The sequence below is a fragment of the Phyllobates terribilis genome, unplaced genomic scaffold, assembly GCF_046119375.1.
Source record: "Phyllobates terribilis strain yellow unplaced genomic scaffold, ASM4611937v1 Scaffold_7__3_contigs__length_470593459, whole genome shotgun sequence".
Taxonomy (NCBI): Eukaryota; Metazoa; Chordata; class Amphibia; order Anura; family Dendrobatidae; genus Phyllobates; species Phyllobates terribilis.
Window position 1 is genome coordinate 243452129 of NW_027362767.1, and position 23817 is coordinate 243475945.

The following is a 23817-nucleotide window of genomic DNA, read 5'->3' on the forward strand; positions in this document are numbered from 1 at the left end:
GCTAATGAATAACCTTTATTACCGCAGGAGTCGGACACATTTTTAGTTCTGGATCCGTGCGCTGAACATACTTATTAAGTCATAATTTATTAATGCGCTTCTTTAGGGGGCTGCTGTGTCGATACCGCACTGACTAATATGCATTAAGTTTACTCTTCTGGAGATGTAATTAAGGCCAAAACTGTTCAGCTAAACATTAAAAATGTGACACATGGGCTCCTTACTGAACCCTGAGGTTAGGTGCCCACGGGAAGCTTTCAGTCCAGAAAATCTGCTGTGTACATGCTCCATGTGCACGTATCCTAAGGAATTACACGTGGGGCCCTGTCAGTAGTACAAGCCATGTAGCATTAGAAGTTGGACTTTATAGACCTTCAGCAGTATCAGCAATGTAACGTGGAACTAAACTATTTTACTTATGGAAAATAAATTTGGGGACCCACTTGGCAACAAGTGCAACACAGTCAGCATATATACGGAACTCGCTTTGTGGTAATGTTGCAATTTTACAGCAATTGGTGGCTGACCAAATGTCACTAGGTAGCCTTAAATGGTTTGTCCAGTGCCGCTCATTTCCCCACTTTACAACTACTGGTACCAGCCGACATGCGGGCACGATTAGCAGGTGTATGTGTAACCAATATGTGATTGGCACCGCTCCCCTACAGCTGCAGAAATAAGAGGCGCACCCTACGGATTAACCCTGCGGTTATCACTCATGATATTAATTCAGATCAATGACAATTTAGGCCATGATTCAACATTTGTGCGTTGTATTTTTTTTAAGCCACTTTCCTTTTTTTTGCATTGTGGATTTAGTTGAAATTTTTTTGCGCCAAATTCTTCAAAATGGCGCACAGGTAAAGTAAAAAATGATCTCGCTCTGTTTTGAATAGTTTGTGGCATGTCACAGGTTGTGCAAAATGGCATGAAATTGCGATAAAATACTGATATATACACACAGTATAATATATATGTTATAAGATTTCCTTACACCTGCTCCCCTTTGTTATCGATAATGCCCCATTTGTAGCAAAAAAAAAAAAAAAAAAAAACAGCTTCAGTAAAGTATGTACACCGCGTGCAGAATTATCAGGCAAATGCGTATTTTGCTCACATGATACTTTTTATACATGTTGTCCTACTCCAAGCTGCATAGGCTTGAGAGCCAACTACCAATTAAGTAAATCTGGTGATGTGCATCTCTGTAATGAGGAGGGGTGATGACTAATGACATCAACACCCTATATAAGGTGTGCTTAATTATTAGGCAACTTCCTTTCCTTTGGCAAAATGGGTCAGAAGAGAGATTTGACGGCTCTGAAAAGTCCAAAATTGTGAGATGTCTTGCAGAGGGATGCAGCAGTCTTGAAATTTCCAAACTTTTGAAGCGTGATCACCGAACAATCAAGCGTTTCATGGCAAATAGCCAACAGGGTCGCAAGAAGCGTGTTGGCCAAAAAAGGCGCAAAATACCTGTCCATGAATTGAGGAAAATCAAGCGTGAAGCAGCCAGGATGCCATTCACCACCAGTTTTACCATATTTCAGAGCTGCAACGTTACTGGAGTATCAAAAAGCACAAGGTGTGCGATACTCAGGGACATGGCCAAAGTAAGGAAGGCTGAAAAACCACCACCTCTGAACAAGAAACATAAGATAAAACGTCAAGAATGGGCCAAGAAATATCTTAAGGCTGCGTGCCCACGATGCGTTTCCGCTGCGGAAAAGCATCAAAAACGCTTGGTAATCCGCACCCCATGATCCCCAATTGCATTCCGCAATGTCAATGCACATGCTGCGGATTTTTCCGCAGCGTTTCTGCAGCACTCATAAATCCGCAGCATGTTCATTAATTTTGCGGAAGCGCAGCGGAATTGCCGCCATTGACTTGCATTGAGACGCATAGAATCCGTGTCTGTACATTTGTACACGCGGATTATATGCGTTTCAATGTGCGGATGGTACCCAGTTCTGGAGGAGAGAAGACTCTCATCCAGACCTGGGTACCATTGTACCTGTAAAAAAAAGAATAAAATAATAAATAAAGTTTATATTCACCTGTCCGGCGGCTTCTCTCTGCTTGCCGGCAGCGCTTATCTTCCAGGACTAGAGATAACAGCCTGCGGTCACATGACCGCGACGTCTCGCGAGAGCCCGGCAACCAGGAAGAAGCCAGGACGAGCGCGACAGCACACGCGGCGGCATCGGAGGTAAGTATAGCTTTATTTTTTTATTTTTACGGTCACACTATATAAATCCATGCCGTTTGCATGGATTTATATAGTGTGACCTAGTTGTCAAGCACTTTCCAAGTGATGCTATCGCCTGGAAAGTGCTTGTCAGTCCGCATGCGGAAACACATGCGTTAACGCATGTGGATAAGCAATGTGAATCCGCATGTATTCCGCATGTATTCTGCAGGAAAAACGCATGCACAATCTGCATGCGTTTTTTCTGCCAGGGAGATGCAGAAATGCTGCAGAAATTTTCTGCATCGTGGGCACATAGCCTTAGACTGATTTTTCAAAGGTTTTATGGACTGATGAAATGAGAGTGACTCTTGATGGGCCAGATGGATGGGCCAGAGGCTGGATCAGTAAAGGGCAGAGAGCTCCACTCCGACTCAGACGCCAGCAAGGTGGAGGTGGGCTACTGGTATGGGCTGGTATCAAAGATGAACTTGTGGGACCTTTTCGGGTTGAGGATGGAGTGAAGCTCAACTCCCAGACCTACTGCCAGTTTCTGGAAGACAACTTCTTCAAGCAGTGGTACAGGAAGAAGTCGGTATCGTTCAAGAAAAACATGATTTTCATGCAGGACAATGCTCCATCACATGCATCCAACTACTCCACAGCGTGGCTGGCCAGTAAAGGTCTAAAAGAAGAAAAAATAAATGACATGGCCCCCTTGTTCACCTGATCTGAACCCCATAGAGAACCTGTGGTCCATCATAAAATGTGAGATATACAGGGAGGGAAAACAGTACACCTCTCGGAACAGTGTCTGGGAGGCTGTGGTGGCTGCTGCACGCAATGTTGATCGAAAACAGATCAAGCAACTGACAATCTATGGATGGAAGGCTGCTGAGTGTCATCATAAAGAAAGGTGGCTATATTCATCACTAATTTTTTGGGTTTTTGTATGTCAGAAATGTTTATTTCTAAATTTTGTGCACTGATATTGGTTTACCTGATGAAAATAAACAAGTGAGATGGGATTATATTTGGTTTTTATTAAGTTGCCTAATAATCCGGCACAGTAATAGTTACCTGCACAAACAGATATCCTCCTAAGATAGCCAAATCTAAAAAACCCCACTCCAACTTCCAAAAATATTAAGCTGGAATATTTATGAGTCTTTTGGGTTGATTGAGAACATAGTAGTTGATCAATAATAAAAATAATCCTATAAAATACAACTTGCCTAATAATTCTGCACACAGTGTATAAATCCCAAGTCCATAGTACAGACAACTCCCCATCCAAGAATTTGTCTATAGCATTCCTTCTAAAAACGAAGAAAGGATGTTAATGATAGTAGAGGAATGACAGTCTTCATCATGCTGAAGCAATTATGGTCAGAGTCTTCGGACACATTCCTGGAACAGTTTAATCATTAGCCAGAAGCTATAGGTTTACCACATCTAAAATGGAAAATAGAGGCAAAGTCTTCCCAATAAAACAAAATGATATTTAGACTGGCTCATTCTTAAATGGTTAAAACTGAAAAGTACTTGTGAAAGAAAAAAAAATTAACTTTGTTATTTACTGGTTAGTAAAATTCCTCTTTTGTTGTCAAGAAGGGAGGGACTTTTAATTTTATAGTTTACAGCTCTGACCAACTTGCATTCTAAAAAGAGCGGCTGATCACCCAGGCAAGGAGCACGCTGCTGACAGTCCAAGCGAGCAAGAGTCCAAGCGAGCAAATGAGAGAGTTTAAGAGTGCAAAAAAAGCAAGACAGTACAAGAGAGCGAGGGAGAGTCCAAGAGATCAAATAAGTGAGAGAATCTAAGAGTAAACAAGCAAGCGAAAGTCCAAGAGAGCAAAAGCGTCAGGTTCTGCCTCAATTATTCTAATGTGCATCGCTGCCTTAAGTAAGGAAGCAAGAGGGAGTAAATGCTGAAGTATGTATGTGTTAGGAAAATATGAAGAGTACAAGTGAGTGTCCGTGTCCAGGGTCCAAGAGAGCAAAGGAGAAAGCCAGAGAGTTGCAGAGAGCAAAGGAGAAAGCCAGAGAGTTGCAGAGAGCAAAGGAGAAAGCCAGAGAGTTGCAGAGAGCAAAGGAGAAAGCCAGAGAGTTGCAGAGAGCAAAGGAGAAAGCCAGAGAGTTGCAGAGAGCAAAGGAGAAAGCCAGAGAGTTGCAGAGAGCAAAGGAGAAAGCCAGAGAGTTGCAGAGAGCAAAGGAGAAAGCCAGAGAGTTGCAGAGAGCAAAGGAGAAAGCCAGAGAGTTGCAGAGAGCAAAGGAGAGAGGGAGAATCTAAGAGCACAAAAGCAAGCGAGAGTCCAAGCGCGAGTCAGGTTCTGCCTCAATTATTCTATTGTGTATCTCCACCTTAAAAGAAAGCGAGAGAGAGTAAATGCTCAAGTATGCATGTGTTAATGTGTTAGGAAAATGTGATTCCTAAAAAAAAAATTAAAAAAAACACACAAGACTGTTCCACAGGAGAAAATCTTTGTGAATGTGGACACATTACCACATTTAATCCTACTAAATAAAGAATGCTTCAATTACCAAGTCATAAAACAATATTTAATCCTACTGAATAAAGAATGCCTTCAGATTGTGCATGTCAGCCTATGGGACTGGATCCAGATAAAGTCAGCCTGAGAGGTATGGGAGCATTAATAAATTAGCCGTTAAGAGCAACCAGAGTGAAGCGCTCTCTACACTGCTGACAGATAAATCTAACAGACCTAAAATTATCTGCTGCAACGCTCGGGGCCTCGAGGTAGAAATGGAACAGAGGCCACAAACATTCACAAGTATGGTGGTATGGTGGGAGGGCTTGTTTTTTTTTTTTTCTTTAATATACAATGTCAGCTGTATGTTACTGGAAACATAAAAGGTAATGTTTCTCACAGTAGATTGTGCTACTCCACTCAGGGTTAACCACAGCCAGGCAGTCATGAGCATCCGCTCTCAGCCGTTCCCTGCAGATCCTGAACAAAAAGCATGTAATTTACTTGTAAGTACAGTGTACACGCAGAGGAGGTGCACACACCAGTGATCGATGAAGAAAGGGCCTGGGGGACTTGTTTAGGAAACAGGTCGATTACTCAGGTTGCAGAGTGATCTCCAGAGGTTGGTGTCTGGACAGCCTGCATTCACAACCGCAGCTCCAGACCAAGATGGACCTGGAACACTTAAGTCTATGTGTGAATGTGAAGACCACAAATAAAAAGACCTGTCGTCTGAAAGACAAGTGGTTACATTGAGAATGCATCAAACTTTGACTCATTAAGGAAATTCAGATATTCTCCAAAAGAAAGAGTCTACTCCCATATAGTAGACAGAATTTGGAGATGGAAAAAAAACGTACCCATCTTTGGATCTTGTGAAAGCTCTGTACTTTTATTGTAAGATGCAACAGAAGAAAGAATAATTATCAGTTTTCCTAACACTTTTTGTTTGCAAAAAAGATCATCGTTCTCGGCAGCGATTATTCTTGTGTGACCAGGACCAGCACTACCGAGAACAATGGCAGCCCATGAGCACTGAGCGATCCATTACAGATCAGTCTGTGCGCATCTGAAGCCGGGCGGCCGGTGTGAACAAGCTATTGAAACAGCCGCTCATCAGCAAACATGTTACCAGTCGCCCCCTGTATAGAGCTGCACATCGGGCAGTATAAATGGATCTTAGTCTGGAAACCTATGAATAAAATGATATCTAGGTGTTAGACTGCATTGCATTCACATGCCAGTGTACGCACCACGATTTCAGGAGCAGTCACAGGTCTCCTGACCCTGAGCTCAACAGCTTCATATAAGCAAAAGAGGCTGTTGAATTTGGGTCTTGCGGCGGGTCCCTCTGTACATGGACATGTAAATGCACCTGTAGGTGATGTGCGCACACATTTTTCTGCAGCCAATCCCTGTTCTCTTGGCAGTAATAACAGAGTTCAAAATGCATTTTTTTGTGACATTTTTGTTGTGTTTTTCTGGGATGTGTTCCTTGTCTAGAGTACATGCTTAATAAAGTTAGTTTTATTCAGCGAAAACGCTGCAAAAACATGTGTTCAACTTTCTCATTGCTTTCTGTGGGTAAAAAAAAAAAAAAACGCAAAAAATTGAAATGCTGAAGATTTTAAAACCAAGAACATGAGATTTCAGAAATCACAGTTTTGCTGGTACGGTAAAAAGCAGCTTTTAAATTTGCACAAAAAAGGCTGCAAAAAGATGTTGCATGTGAACATAGCCTTACTATTCCCCTTATCAACAGGATGTGCCCATACATTCTTTGCATACTCCCCTCACGCTGTCCAGTCAGTGGCAAAAGTCCGGCTAACAAGGAGACCGATCATGCAAGTATTCAATTAATACATTTCCAGGAAGAACAAAGGAACAGAACAATGGAGTGTGCAAAATCTGCTACTGAATTGTTATTTTATGGGAGATGCAAGTATTTACTCAAACAAACAAATCCAGAGACTTTGTAATGTGCAAGACGTTCAAAAGGAGTGGGGAAAAATAAGTGGCTGATGAACGGCCACAGTATCACAGTCTCATGCAGAAGTTTAGGTAATATTCGGCCTGTTTGATGACTTTTCCCCCTCCTTTCTGGCACTTGTGGTGACTTCTCATATGTTTGGAGTTCTGGGTCAGAATCACTCAGAATTCACAACTTCATCTACTGTAGGAGTCAAAATAAGAGTCCACAGCTATTTTTTTATTATATATACAGCTCTGGCAAAAAAATAAGAGATCACTGCAGTTTTGTAAAAATCACTATCTCTACATGTCTGACAGCCATTCCATTACAGTGTCAGTTGAATTCCAACCAAAGTACACCTCAGAGGGATACAATGAGCGTCATGTTGCCACCATCCTTAAAATTTTGAAGACAGCAGTCCATTACAACAAGGTCAAGCTGCAGACATTGGGGACAACAAAGCTACAGACCGGCAGAGGGCAAAAGCGACTCTCCACTGACCGGGATGACCGTCATCTTACTCGAATGTCACTCAGCAACCTCAGGATGACATCAAGTGACCTACAAAAGGAACGGCAAATGGCAGCTGGGGTGAAGAGCACGGCAAGAACAGTTGGTACCAGGCTCCTAGAGGCAGGCCTCAAGTCATGTAAAGCTAGAAAAAAGCCTTTCATCAATGAGAAGCAAAGGAGAGCCAGGCTGAAGTTTGCCAAAGACTATAAGGATTGGACCATAGAAGACTGAAGTAAGGTAATCTTCTCTGAGGAGTCTAATTTTCAGCTTTGCCCAACACCTGGTCATCTAATGGTTAGATGGAGACCTGGAGAGGCATACAAGCCACACTGTCTCGCACCCACTGTGAAATTTGGTGGAGGAACGGTGATGATCTGGGGATGCTTCAGCAAGGCTGGAATTGGGCAGGTTAATCTTTGCGAAGGACGTATGAATCAAGCCGCATACAAGGTTATTCTTGAAAAAACACTTGCTTCCTTCTGCTCAGGCAATGTTCCCCCACTCTGAGAACTGGTTTTCCAGCAGGACAATGCCCCATGCCACACAGCTAGGTCAATCAATGTGTGGATGAAGGACACCACATCAAGACCCTGTCATGGCCAACCCAATCTCCAGACCTGAACCCCATGGAAAACCTCTGGAATGTAATCAAGAGGAAGATGGATAGTCACAAGCCATCAAACAAAGAAGAACTGCTTACATGTTTGTGCCAGGAGTGACATAAGGTTACCCAAAAGCAGAGAGAAAGACAGGTGGAAAGCAGCCAAGACGCATGAAAGCTGTGATTAACAATCATGGTTATTCCACCAGATATTGATTTCTGAACTCTTCCTGAGTTAAAACATGAGTATGGTTGTTTCTAAATGAATAAGAACTTGTTTTCTTTGCATTATTTGAGGTCTGAAAGCACGGTTTCTCTGTTTCTTTATTATTTTGACGATATCTTATTTGCTGCAAATAAATACAAAACTTTTAGATTTGAATTTTGGAGACATGTTGTCAGTAGTTTATAGAATAAAATAACAATGTACATTTTACTCACAAATATACCTTGAAAGAGAAAAATCAGAGAAAATGAAAATTTTGCAGTGGTCTCTTAATTTTTGCCAGAGCTGTACATATAATATACATACATAGTCAAAATTGTTGGTACCCCTCGTTTAATGAAAGAAAAACCCACAATGGTCACAGAAATAACTTGAATCTGACAAAAGTAATAAATTAAAAATCTATGAAAATTAACAAATGAAAGTCAGACATTGCTTTTCTGCTTCCACAGAATTTAAAAAAAAAATTAACTCATGAAATCGGCCTGTACAGAAATGATGGTACCCCTGAAAATAATGTGACAAAAGGGACATGTTGTGTCCACTAATTAGCATCACAGGTGTCTACAATCTTGTAATCAGTCAGTGGGCCTGTATATAGGGCTACAGATACTCACTGTGCTGTTTGGTGACATGGTGTATACCACACTCAACATGGACCAGAGGAAGCAAAGGAAAGTTGTCTCACGAGATTAGAAAGAAAATTATAGACAAGCATGTTAAAAGTTATAAGACCATCTCCAAGCAGCTTGATGTTCCTGTGACTACAGTTGCACATATTATTCAGAAATGTAAGATCCATGGGACTGTAGCCAACCTCCCTGGACGTGGCCGCAGGAGGAAAATTGATGACAAATCAAAGAGACGGATAATACGAATGGCAACAAAAGAGCCGAGAAAAACTTCTAAAGAGATTAAAGGTGAACTTCAAGCTCAAGGAACATCAGTGTCAGATCTCACGATCGTTGCTTGATCTAAAGTGGACTTGATGCGAGACGACCAAGGAGAACACCATTGTTGAAAAAAAAAAAAAAAACATAAAAAAGCCAGACTGGAATTTGACAAACTACATGTTGACAAGCCACAAAGCTTCTGGGAGAATGTCCTATGGACAGATGAGACAGAAATGGAAGTTTTTGGCAAAGCATATCAGCTCTATGTTCACAGACGGAAAAATGAAACATATCAAGAAAAGAACACTGTCCCTACTGTGAAACATGGAGGAGGCTCTGCTATGTTATGGGGCTGCTTTGCTGCATCTGGCACAGGGTGTCTTTAATCTGTGCAGGGTACAATGAAATCTCAAGACTATCAAGGGATTCTAGAGAGAAATGTGCTGCCCAGTGTCAGAAAGCTTGGTCTCAGTCGCAGGTCATGGGTGTTGCAACAGGATAATGACCCAAAACACAGCTAAAAACACCCAAGAATGGCTAAGAGGAAAACATTGGACTATTCTGAAGTGGCTTCTATGAGCCCTGACCTAAATCCTATTGAGCATCTCAGGAAAGAGCTGAAACCTGCCGCCTGGAAAAGACAACCTTCACACACGAGACAGCTGGAGCAGATTGCTCATGAGGAGTGGCACAAAATACCTGTCGAGAGGTGCAGAAGTCTCATTGACAGTTACAGGAATCGTTTGATTGCAGTGAGTGCCTCAAAAGGTTGTTCAGCAAAATATTAAGAAGAAGAACCATCATTTCTGTCCAGGCCTATTTCATGAGTTTAATTTTTTTAAGAATTTCTGTGAAAGCAGAAAAGCAATGTCTGACTTTCATTTGTTCATTTTCATAGATTTTTAATTTATTATTACTTTTGTCAGATTCAAGTTATTTCTGTGACCATTGTGGGTTATTCTTTCATTAAACGAGGGCCGAGGGGTACCAACAATTTTGACCACGTGTATATGTGTGTGTGTGTGTGTGTGTGTGTGTGTGTGTGTGTGTGTGTGTGTGTGTGTGTGTGTGTGTGTGTGTGTGTGTGTGTGTGTGTGTGTATACATATATATATACACATACATACATTATATATATATATATCTCACACTGTAAACTCCTCAGGCTGTGTGCCCACGTAGCGTTTTTCAAGCGTTTATGCTGCGGAATTTCCGCAGCGTAAACGCTTGTGAAACGCTAGGTAATCCGCCCCCCATGGTCCCCAAGGGGATTCCGCATGTTCTATGCACATGCTGCGGATTTTTCCGCAGCGTTTATGCTGCGTACAAAAATCCGCAGCATGTCATTTAATTTTGCGGAAGCGCAGCGGAACTCCCGCCATTGACTTGCATTGAGACGCATAGAAACCGCGACTGTACATTTGTTCAAGCGGCTTCTATGCGTCTCTATGTGCGGATGGTACCCAGTTCTGGAGGAGAGGAGACTCTCATCCAGACCTGGGTACCATTGTACCTGTAAAAAAAGAATAAAATAACAAATAAAGTTTATACTCACCTGTCCGGCGTCTTCTCTCTGAATGTCGGCATCGCTTGAGGACCTGCGGTGACGTCACAGTCATGTGACCGCAGGCCCTTCACCGCTCTGTCTCGCGATATGCCGGCAGCCGGGAACCAGACAGGAACGAGCGCTGCTGCACACACCGGGGCCTCGGGGGTGAGTATAGCTTTATTTGTTTTAATTTTTACGGTTCACACTGTATAAATCCATGCCGTTTGCATGGATTTATACAGTGTGACCTAGTTGTCAAGCACTTTCCAAGTGATGCTATCGCCTGGAAAGCGCTTGTCAATCTGCATGCGGAAACGCATGTGAATCAGCATGTGGATCCGCATGTATTCTGCAGGAAAAACGCATGCACAATCTGCATGCGTTTTTTCTGCCAGGGAGATGCAGAAATGCTGCAGAAATTTTCTGCTTCATTTCTGCATCATGGGCACATAGCCTCATTCTTACAGGTCAGTGTGCAGCTACGGATAATCACTGGCATCCTTTACTAATGCTAATATACTCTAATTCTGTATATAATCCTTGTGCTCCCGCACCAGACTCTGCTGTAAATTTCTTGGGGCGGTGCCAAAAGTGGTTTTATTTGGTTCCTAAATCTGTCATCTGTGGAAAAACTTTCCCTAAACTCGCAGCACTTCTTATACGAGACAGAAAAAGCTCTACAATCTCACTCTATTAGTAGGAACCCAGAGGAAAGCATTCAATTCACCTACAGCGCCAGCACAAGGGAAATAATGCATTACAAAGTGGCTACTGTTATCAATAGGACTGGTGTCAGATCTTTCTGAGCAAGAGATGCTCTTTATAGCCACTGTGGGCTCTGACGAATACATGAGGGTCTTAAACCAAGGACACCTAGGATGTGTTTGAGAATCCAGGCAATTCCTTTAAAAGGGAAGCCACACATCCACAGAAACAAAGAAATAAAACATGACTCCAAATTTTATGAGTAGAGGACCATTTCTATTTAAGAAGCCACCAGTCTCCTGGGAATGGTCTAGCACAGCCATAGAGTATACATGGGAAATGAGCCTACAATACGACTATAAACAGGAAACACTTGTGTTTAGCCTCAGCAGTCAATTTATTGAAGGAAAATATTATAGGAGCGACCGCTAATAAATATGATTGCCACTTTATCATACAGATCAACTGTACTGAAAACCTCAAACAGAAACTCACTGACCACTTGGTCATCTTGATAAAACCCCACATTTGCTCTACATGCTTTGGTTGTACATCTTTGCAATAAACTTCTGTTTCTAAGAAGTGTCTTACATGAGTGTTGTCTGAGCTCCAAGTGTCTGGGACTGACAAGAGATGGCAAATGCTAAAACTTGGCCACCTGCATCAGCCCCATAAGAGCTTGACTTAAGCAGCAGGGCAGCAATACCACAGCCAGACTCTGATCCATGCTGCCTGTGGTTCAGATGGCATGAATCAGCTGTCAGGTTTCCTTTAACATATTGTTTGTGACTTCTGACTCTTCCCGATGCACAGACCCTAATCCATTAGATTTAGCAGACAGCAGCTACAACATCTCCTACACCACTCATTTCAATGGGACTCATTTCACCTGGGGAAGAGATATAGAAAAATGACCAAGTTCATCCAAAGTTTACAATCGATTAGTAGTGTTCCAGGAGCAGGACCTCCTAAAATCAACTTATAGCGCCGACCGCGGCTCCTAAAAAGCCTCACATCGAGGATCAAACTTCCTCTTCTCGTTGATTGGTGCACGTCCTAGCGTTCAGACCCCCAACCGATCAATAAATTATCATTTATACTGTGCGTTGGTGATAAAGGGGGTGGGCCTGGAAAAAAACAAGTTAACAAGCTATTTCCGTCCACTTAGACATCTACTCTATTGTGCACCATGCTCTGTAAACTTTCCAGACCGATGGGCATGAAAATCCCAGGAGATCAGCAGTTTCAGAGATTCTTATACCACCCCCTCTGGCACCAACAATCAGATCAAATTTCACTCTTTTTCTGCTGCAGGGTCTGAACAACAAGTGGAGCTGCCGACCACGTCTGCGTGTGTTTATGCTGCGAGTCGCCGGCACGATCGGTGGATTAGATATTTGCATTACTGAGGGGGTATAAACGCGTAGCTAATGGCCTGGCCACTAAGGTTTCCCTAAGCCATGGCACTCTAGGCTCGGTGCCCCCATTAAAGGGTTAATGGCAGTCTTCTGACTGACTGATTTTGCCTGCATATACTTTCAGGCATTTGTTTAATCATCTCAGGATTCATTGAAAACTTTTATGCCTTGCATGGCTGGTCCTGGTTATATAACCTTGGGTACACTGCTGTATTATACTGTAGACCTCTGCTGTCAACCAGAAGCTTTGCTGATGTCGAGCTGGCACATATCGGTGCCAACATACTGTACAAACATTTTTTTTTTAAATAAATAGAAGGGTTACTTTGGCTTCAGCGGCTTGCGAGCTGCCAATGATGTAACGAGAAAGGCAGCACGGACAGCGAGAGACTTTAGACAATGCTAAAAAAGTAAGCTGGAGGTCAGTGTCCGGCACAAGGACCAGATAGCGGTGATTTCAACACTTTTCCCATATCTCCAAGGCTTATGCCTGAATCTAATGCCAGAGCATTTCAAACATTAATATACCTGGCTGCAATAGTGCAACCGGGCTCCGATCTATGCTGCATTTTTGAGGGACATTTTTCTACGTAATGTCACCATTTGCCAAATTTAAACCACTCCATGATCACCGTCTTCACACTGTTTCATGGGATATCTAATGCCTTGGAAAAAAAATTGTACCCTTCTCCTGCCTGATCATTTTCAACAATACGATCCTTTTGCTGTGTTGCCAGCTGTTTATGGAACATGACTTTTGTTGGAAAATGGAACTATGAAAATGACAGGAAAAAGGGGGTTCAATCAGATTCCCTGTAAATGATGGCTGACATGTACTGCGTACTAATTACCATGAGTGTAAATGTGATTGTGTTCAGAATGAGCCAATCATATCCCCAATTACATGAGTGTGTTCACACTTATGCAAACACATTAGTATAGTTATTTCTCCCCTCAAGAACGATTTTAGTTTGTATCTTAATGGATTTGAACACATTATTACATTAAAAGGTGGAAGAAGTTTTGAAAGCATTCTTCTTGGTATGATTTTTTTTTAGATAACAAAAGCCTGGCATTTTAACAGGGCTGTGTGGACTTTATATATCCACTGTATATTGACTTTTTCGACTTTAGCGTAGGTATGCTATATCTTACCGACTGCTACTCCTAGCCAGCTTTGGGAAATTGCTGTTTAAGCAAATACCTTAGGGGTGTGATGACAGGGATACTTACTGCTCAATGTATAAAAAATGTTTATAAAACCAAATAATGGGAAATAAAAAAACCTGTTCTTAGATATTAGAAAACCTCAGCAATGGATACAGGTTGTTTTTATAATACGGTGTTACAATTGAGGAATATCAAAGAACACATATAAACTGAAAATCCCATCCACTCCAATGAAACAGCCTAACAAAGCCCGGACTGCTGAGGAGCAGCACTTCTTACAATGTGGCTATTGTTTCACAAAGCATGAAGATGTCCACAAGATATAGTATGCAGGTGTTCACACAGTACATTCTGTAACAAAACTGTATCCAAATCCAGCACAGACCTCCATACACATCTGTGATCCCACGACCCTGGATGGAAATGCCCCAAATATTTTAATGATTAGAAAAAAATGTGTCTAAAAGTAATAAGAGATTCCTCCCCTTTTTGACAAAATATGACTTGCATCATCGCCTAGGATGAAGAATGGCATGACTGCTGCCAAATCTGCTTTTCTCTTTTTTTCTGCTGTCAGCAAAGGAAATTTCCAGCACAAAATCATGTCTGACAGTCTAGTTACTAAGGATGCACAAAGCTATCAACCAGTCTGGCTCAGATTACTCCAGCCTTCAGTGTAATGCAAAACTGCTGGGAGTAGAGTCCAAACAGGACTTTGCATCTATATCTACCCCATTTATTAACTGGATTTTAGTAAACTTTAATGAGGAGAACCTTTGTTGTACCTTTAAATTGAACCTCATTATTTAAACTTTTCAACAGGGGGCGTTATAAAATATACCCAAAACGACGGGCACAAGATGGTGGTATTCCAAAACACGAGTACAAGCTGTTTTTTTTAGTACAAGCTGTACTCTTGACAAAATAGATAGCTCTCTTCTGACAACCTGATGTTAGGACATATTTGGAGGACATATTGCAGTTTTGCAAAATCTAGTGAACCAAGAGGCTGCAGACTGAAGTATAGATCATTAGCTCTTATGCTCACACACAGGAGTGGAAAAAAAACAACAGCATATAGAAATGATAAAGGCTTGCACACAATATACAGCAAAGGACGTATCCCCCTGGCTAATAACATAGCACACAGTGGGGGGGAATGAGCCCCTGTAAGTGTATTCATATATATATAAGCTGAGGGGAATTGAGCAAAGAAATGCAACCATACATACGTCTCACTTATACCAGTTCGGTCTTATTTTAGCCCACCAGTTTCTCCTAAGGTCAGCACTTGGAAATTCCTCTTTCACAATCCACCAAACTGCAGCTGCCACCACCACCATTTGTGTGCAATAATGGGGCATTTTACTTACAGGAAATGTCTTTCCAGAAGTTCTACATGAGAAGTCTCATATAGAGGTCACTTCTCTCTTCCAAGAAACTACAGCCTGCAAATTTCTGTCCTCGTCTGGCTTCACGTCGTCCACCCGGCTGATTAACTTCTTCACTCACCTTTTTGATTGACATCTGTACATTGCTGCCGATATCGGTTCAGCGTCAACTTATTACGGTTATCAGTTGAGCAGCTTAGTGGGACTAGAAGGAAGGATGGATGTACCTGCCGGTACTCAGACCGCCCTTGATGCACTTGCACTCTAACCTCTCAAGGGCTATTCCCATTATTAAAAGTTATCACATTTACCAAGGATATTAGATAACTTGAGGATTGGTGGGGGCCAACCACTTGGGACGTTCGCCTATCCCAAGAATGGGGCTCTAGAATAGAGCGGGGCTTGCACATCGGATAGGTGATAAAGTTAAATGACGCGCATAACTCTTTTCAGTTTATGTTCTTAGTGATGCAAAAATTTGCAGCCAAGAAGGTTAAGTGTGAGCTCGTCTTTTATTAGCCAACCCGCTGGAATTGGTTTTGTGACTGTAAAGCTCCTGATAAGTTCGATTTTCTTGTACAAGTCCCATCTGTGGTTTTCACGGATATCACTCACGCATATGATATTCTATGGGGCTGTGCATATGTCAGATTTTTTTTTCTTGGACTGAATGGTCAGCAGAAAATATAAGATTTTGATATGAGGATTGGATCAATATCAGCAATGCAAGTCTACGGGGCCGTGAAAAAAATAGAAAAAAATTAATAGGACCACACTCTGGTGACATCAGAGTGCAGTCCAATTTTTACAGACCATCAGAAAGGAGAAGAAAAAACTTTTTACTTTTCCCCACATACTAGAAAAACTGATGATCAGGCTGATCTCTGAACATCAATTTTTCTAGTATGTGGAAAAAAAAAATGTTTCTCCGATGCTTTCTGAGAGTCTGATCAAAATAATCGATCAGTGTGAATGAGGTCTTAAAAACAAGGCTTAGTCCACTATTAGGATTAACTATAAATTTTCTATAAAGAAAAAAATAGCAGTATTGAAAGTGAGGCATTCACGCTTTGATACCCTTAGACATTAAATGGTAAAAGCCCAATCCAGTGATCAACCGCTGCAACAGATCAGGGCAGGAGTCCCCATGGCTGTGGGCAATCCTGATCAACCGATCTCCAGAAACAAAACCACCTGCTGAGGATTTTAAGATTTTCAGTCAACTGTTAAAGTCCCCCCCCTAAGATGGTCAGACCCCTGATAAATCAACACTTGACAAATCCGAAAAAAAAAGTTGTCAAAACATACATGCACTTGACTTGAAATGACTTCGGTTGCCAGATTTCCTTATTAATGGCATTTGATTATGTAACTGTGAGCCATACAACATCCGCTAATAAAACAACTCCACCTCAATATTACACCAAGACGTCTGTTATAATTTAATAAAATATAATAACTTTCCTGAGGGCAACACAAATGCTGCCAAAAGTGAATAATGCAGAGTATTGTGTCATTTCTAGTTAACGTTGCTCTGAAGCAATTCACCCAGAGTAATAATTGCACATAAAAAAAGTTTAAGTCTCATTTATTAGATTATATATTCCTGTGGGAGTTTCTCTTAATAATCCAGTTCTATGGGTTATTATATGTAAAAAAAAAACTTGCAAATATTGAACGGAAGTCGATTTCCATCTGCTCCAAGTAATAAAATGAATGCTTCATAAAAAGGGTAAGTTTAAAGTTTTACACTTCTTTTACATTAATGACTTATCCTTTCCATAGGTCTTCAATATCAGATTGGTGGGGTCCCCATGGATCAGCTGTTCTCACCTCCAATGGTGGATGGATGGATATAGTATACAGAACCAGAATGCCACAGCCGCATACACTTTGTATATCCAGGTGTTCACAGCTGCCTCCACCGATGCCAGGTGTCAGACCCCCATCAATCTGATGCTGATGACCTATCCTTTGGATACTGATTGGCCACAGTGGTCATGTGACAATATAAAAGTAGTGGACTATTTGACTGGGTTAACTTGCCACAATAACTTATCACACGTCAGAAATATTTCGACACCTTGTTTCTGACCGGTCCATTGGATGTGAACAGTCGTACTCCGGATTTCTTTTGGAACCCACTTAATATGTTAGGGTATGTTTACAACTTTTTTTTTTTTTGAGGCTGTCCAAAGGGAAAAAAAAAAAGTCTTTCCGTGGTTGTAATTATTTAAAAAATGTTTAAGAAAAAGAATCTGGAAAAAAACATTATATATATCTTTCAAGGGGAAAGTGCTTCAGGAAACGCTCCGTCTATGTGGTGTTTTTATGTCCTGAAAAGTTTTAAACGTTCCCCTGAAGCATTTTCACTAAATGATTTTTAACAGTTTTTAATTATTTTTTTTGTGGGCGATTTTCTGAGTTTTTTTTTTTTTTTTTTAAATCTTTAAGAATTTAATGTGTTTTATGAGGCTAAAAAACACTTCTCCAAAAAGCTTACAGAAGGAGCAAAAAGACTCCCAGACATGAACAGCAATTTGGGTTTCAATAGACATGAAAAGGATTCTTTCAATTTTTTTTTTCTTTTTTTGGCATTTTTGGAGCAGTTCCGCTCTAAAAGACTCATCAAAATACTCCATATGTACATAGCCTTACAGAGTAACCATAGTTTTAACTTTTCCCCCCATAAATAGCACATGTGAAAATAAGAAACTTTGTAATGTATCTTATTAGAGAAATCCGCTTCCTTCTCCCCTAGACTGATTTTTCATTTATAAAAATTCTTAACTCACATGTAAAAATCTGTATTCAGTGAGCACAGATTTTCCCATAAGAGATGGCAGTTGGTGCTTGTAACATTGTATGGAGAGCTGTAACGGTCTTTTCAGGAGAACTTGCAGCAGAATGTGTGCTGTAGCTCCGCCCCTCTCCATAGAATTTTAAAAGCACCAATTTTCATCTCTCTCAGCAATGAGAAAATTTACTCTCTCTGAATACAGAATTTACCTTTGAATTTAAGGCAAAAGAGTAATCCAGGAGGAGAAAGCAGCGGAGTTGTCTAAGACATTATGAAGTTGCTTATTTTTATGTGTACTATTGATTTATTACATAAAAATTAATACAATGGCCACATGAGCCAGAGCCACAAGCGACCTCCTATAAAGACCTGTTATCATGTATATTGAGCAATCTCTTTCTACACTCCTCAGCGGTCACCCAGAACCAGCATTTATTGGGTTTGGGTACTTTTCAGGGAACGTGTTCCCCACTTTTTGAATCCGTGAAGGTTACAGGATGGCAACAGTTGCCAAGCATGGTATGCATACTCCTGTGCTACAATATTCTGCCCAAATAAGATGCCGTCCTGCAAAAACTCAGTAGCATCATGAACTACAACAGAATGCAAGACAGCCCCCGTCAAGGCAAACACTCGGGTTAAACAAATATGTACAGAGCTATCATGTGGGTGTTCAAAAATTCAGTTTCCATACAGTGATGAGCAGTAAGTTTGTGAGAAATTGTTAATAGGTGCCTCAGCGACACGTCCGAGAGCAAATGAAAGACACATTCAGTCTATAACATTCCAGGAAGCTCGAGAGCAAACAGCGGATTTAGCACCACCACAGTCCAGCAACCAGAGGGGATTTTTAGCAAAAATGTACTAACCTGCAGCTCACACCATGCGACTTCTACCCACGTCTCAGTATCCAGTCCTTTGAAGACCGTCTTAAAAGCCCCCCGGCCTAACTCAATGTCAAATTTCAAAAATCGGCCACCGGGGGACGTTCCCACGGCTTTCATTTCCGCCTCCTCCTCCATTTCCTTCTCCGTTTTCTCCCTCGGGGAGTCCTTACCGGCACCAGATACCATTTTAGGTTCATTTTTGTCATCCTGGCCTACACCGGCGGCGTGTGGCATGTGGCTGTCCAGTTGCTGCTTGCCCTCGTGGTCGGCAGCCTTCTCCTCTTTGAGGGGTTGCTCCAGTATTCTGTCATCTTCAGTGATGTCTACGCTCTTTCTGAAGAATCGCTTTCTTTCGCTGGTCCCTGAAGCAGACAGAGGTTTGTCGCTCTCCTCCGTGCTGACGTGTCGGACCAGAGAAGAGCCCTGCGGGACCGGGTTCTTTTCTGCAGAAAACCCAGCTGGTTTGTCAGACTCATCCGTGCTTGCAGGTTCTCCAGAGTCAGTCGCCATTTTCCTCAGATTTGCAGTTCAAGTTTTCACAGAATATACAGTAAATAATCCTTCCAGAATCAAGACCTGAATAGGGAAAAGATTAAAAAAAAATTAAAACCTGGAGGTAAATATATTCATAAAACACATAACACTTAGTGGATATTGTATCAGCACTTCAAGACACAGTCATTGAAGATTTGCCAATTAGCACATGGGGCGAGTGCAAAGCTCAGAGGAAGCGCTGTCCCCCTCTATATGAGCCAGGGCAGTGGCATTTCTTACGTTGGACACATGTAATACTACATATACCCTGTTGGGGTGCTCCAGGAGAAAGGAGCAGTCAACTGGCAAAACCAACTACGGTATTTACCGTGGAAGGGGGTGGTTTCAGGAGAGTCTCTCATATTAGTGAGACAAATCTTTAAAAGGAGGATGTGATAACCACTGGCATCTGGCACACTGCCCATATTGGCAAGGTAAGACGCAAATGGCAATGAATGGCTTTCACAGTACTGAAAGTATGGTTTAAGACACCAGAATTGGAGAGCGGGCTCTCTATTCCCAGAGACCCCTTCAATGAGGTCCATATAGCCTAACAAAGCATTTGGACTCAGCCTGCTTTAATAAGATGACCCCCTTTAAGTGCCAAACTCATTCTGCAGTCTAACATGTACTGTGATCTATAGAGGATGTAGAACTCCATGATCCAAAAATGTTTAGAGAAACCAATTTAAAAAAATAAATAAATAAAAATATTTACGTAGAAAATAAGTTTTCCCTGAACATGACCCACAGAAACCAGAACCACATCACCAGCAAATCGGCTCCTACACGCATAAAGCACAGGGCTAAGCGAATTAGTTAGCGCTGGACTTAGCGGGCAGCTTCCCAAAGATACTGCGATCCTGTTCCAAAACCAACAGTGATAAGAATAATACAACATCAGATACTAAAGATACCGCCGCTCATTCAACCGCAAATCTATTTTTATGAATCGCTGAACGTCTTCTCTAAGTCTGGAGCTCATGGCACATCCCATCTTATAGAAGAGAACATACAATATAGGACAGAGGTCTGTAACATGTGCCCTCTGCCAGCTAAGAGCATGCTGGGACCTGTGGCTCGCCACAACTCCCTGCAAGTGTGCAGCTGTTAGGGCATGCCGGGAAATGCGGCTATGCAGCTGCTCTGACACCACAGCTGTCAGGACATGCTGGGAATTGCAATTTCAAAGCTGCAGAAGACCACTGCCGTACGGCACAAGATCACAGAGAAATTGGAACAACCAAAGAGATTGATTCTCTAACCATGTCAATCACTAAAAATAAAAGCAGAAAGAAAAAAAAGCCAATACTTAGCCTCATGTGGAAGCCCCAAACTACAGAGCAAGCCGGCTGAAGACATGAAAAAATACCAGGATGGGTTTCACCTTCGAGGGGCAGTCTACAGTCTCGTGAGCCCTCTCCTAGGCAGATGACACAAACGAACGGGTCTTTACAGCAAGAGAGGACTTCAGCACGGAAGGCAAAGCACAAGTATTCAGGCAGCTAGCCCGCAGGAAGCAATGAGGTTCACATACTAGTTAGACCAGTTCTCTCTCATTCTGCATGAGCTCATCTGATGCCCTCCAGACCCAAAGAGAGAGGAAAAAAAAAATGTAAGGTAGTTCAGCTACAGGTTATGGCTCATGCAAATAGGAAGAGATAAAACAATTGTGAGAGCATGCATATTCTGTCAGGAAACGATTACCATTTGTGAGAGAAACAATATAGAAAACCAGAAGCCGCATTTCCCCTGCACACTTGCACAATGTGGCAGCAGACGTGCCATTCACAAGGTCTCATAATCAGTAAGAGCCACTCCATGTGGTCCCATTTTTAGTCGGGATGGCATTTCTGTGGGATGTGCCATTGATATTATATAGAGAAGGTGACAATACAACTAGTGCAGATAAAAATAGGGCTTGCATAAAGGAGCACATGGCTGATCACACCATGCAATGTGCTAAACTTTGCACCCTGGACAGCTGGTCTCAGAGAGGAGAGTGTTTATTCACATGGTGTAATATGGAAGAGACGTCATCACAGAGACCTATGGAAGCGTCCCGTACAGACAGATCACAGCTAGTCACACTTCAACAATAGACAGTCCAAGCATAGTGATGGCGAGCGCATGGATCAACACCGGCTAAGCCATGATGGCAGGGAATTCCCTCTTAAAGGGGTTGTTTGGTGTAAAAATCCCATATCAATAAACTCTTTATGAAAATTCTGAATATTGGGATGGCTCCCCCTTCATCATCTCTTGGCTGAAGTCCTGTCCTCCATTATTCCGACAAGGCATTGAAGTAAATGAGCGCTGTGTAGTACTTAATACCACCCCCCTGTGGTGGCGCTGTATGAAAACGAAACATGACCAGGTTTCCCCACAGATAACAAGGGGTCCGGCAGAAAGAGACTTTGTGGTTAGTTTGTCATACCGATAGAATATAGCATAAAAGTCCCATAGGAGCACACTCGGCAATTTTTAAAAGTTCTCATTGAAATGAACGGGGGGGGGGGGGGGGGGGGGCAGCCTTGCATATGTGGAACGCACGCAACGGGAGCCTGCTTTCTAGATAAAGCTGATACCATATCGTAAGGATAGGACATAAATGTCCAAGCTGGGAACACTCCTTTAAGTAGTGAAACGTCCTACACATTGAACCAAAACTTGTCCTGCAATCTTCATTTTCAGGCCCCCTGATATGCAGTTTGCAGCCTGATGAAAGTTTTAAATGTTTTTTGTGGGAGTTGCTCTCCCAGTAATACATGCTGGAAGTGAGGTCGGTGTGTATCCTGAGTGCTGCTGTCTTCATTAGCTCATTTACCAGCAGTTATTTCCTCTGCATTAACTTTCCTTCTTATTTGTAACCTGTTTTCTCTGTCCTCCCTGAGATGTTTAACCCTTGTCTATGCTGTGGTAACCTGGCTAGACCTCATACAAACGTCAGTGATTTTTCTCCGACGCAAAAAAAAGGAAACTGACTGATTTATATCAGTGTTTTGGATCAGATTTTCATCAGTGTGTCATCATATTTTTTCCTTTTGTGTGTACGAAAATGTTTCTCAAGCCTCTCCTATAAAAAAAAAAAAAACATGAAAATCAGACAGCACTTGGATGCAACTAGGACCCATAGGCCACAGCCCCACTATCAGTATCTTTTCTCAGGAGTGGAAGCCAAAACCATGTGAGGAACAATCAGAGAAAATGTATAATTGAAACAAGTCACCAATTCTGTATTTATCACCCACTCCTGAGAAAAAAAAAAATGACCAAATACTGATAGCGTGGCTGTGGCCATAAACGGACATTGGAGAACTTGATCTGTAACTCAGGATAAAAATCGGTCATGTCTCAAGTGTATTGGTGCAGCCCAATCACCCAGTAGGTCTGCAAATACACGGACATGAGAACACCCCCACAGACTATAGTGGGTATGAGTTCTATCTGTGAAAAAAACAGGCATCTGAATGAGACTTCACACAGAGAAGAGAGGGAAGAACAGAGGTCTAGGTGATTGACAGGTCTCTCCCTATGTACACATAAGGGAGAAACCCGACAATCACCTGCAGCGGTGCTGGGAAGAGTCGGCAGGAATAGCGCTAAACTAGTCTTGTCTCCAGCTATGGTCTCCAGCCAGATTGTCAAAATATATTTTCCCTCAAACGCCAGGGTGTTTCAGAGAATAATATACCTGGCTCTGACTGATTCATGCTGTATGCAGTTTGGGCAGCAGCAATCAGAGAATAGGTTCCCTTAGTATTTCAGACACTAAACCACCAGAAGCTCATACTGCTGGGATAGCGTCCTAAATATGCTCCTGACAATAAGTCTACGCTGTAGCAATAGGCATAAAAAGTACTGGTAGTTTAATGGAGTTGTCCAAGATGAGACAAAATTGCAACAGTATATAAATGACAACATAAGCATTACTTACCTGCTAAAGCCCCTGGACTGCTCCACTACAGGGCTGCAGCAGTGAGGTCACTGGTCGTAATCAGCATTAAGGCTGCATTCACACATATATGTGATGCATGGACGGGATGCAGATCTCATAGGCAAATGGGTCATGACATCTGTGGCCAGTCCATGCTCTGACAGCAACACACGAATGTGTGAATATGGCCTTATGCGGAGTTAGCAGCACTAGACCGCTTAGACTAGTGACTGAATTCAGCGGCCATGTGCTCTCCGCTGTGATGTCGCTGCTGCAGCCCTGCACAAACACAAAAAAAAAAAAATTGGAGAGCAATACTCAATTACCTGCTTTCGCCCCGATTTTCACAGATCCCAGACAACCCTTTTAACATAACACCAAAACAAAGACAAAATTGACCTGTGCCCATTGACTGAGCGTCTACAGCAGGGCTGTGGAGCCGGTATAAAATGGACCATCTCTTAAAATATATAATAAATTGGGTTCAGTAGTTCAATGCAGGATGTGCTGAACATTTTTTAATAAGAATTTGGGAAAGT

At 42.0% G+C, this 23817-nt stretch overlaps 1 protein-coding gene across 3 annotated transcripts in view; it reads right to left on the reverse strand.

The window, feature by feature from the left end:
- WNK3 (WNK lysine deficient protein kinase 3) overlaps positions 1-23817 on the reverse strand; it is a 74783-nt gene that overhangs the window by 46842 nt on the left and 4124 nt on the right. For all 3 annotated transcript variants that reach the window (XM_073640040.1, XM_073640037.1, XM_073640039.1), the window contains exon 2: positions 18790-19383. In XM_073640040.1, the coding sequence (XP_073496141.1) occupies positions 18790-19317 (528 nt within the window). In that variant the 5' untranslated portion in view covers positions 19318-19383. The remainder of the gene's footprint in view (positions 1-18789; positions 19384-23817) is intronic.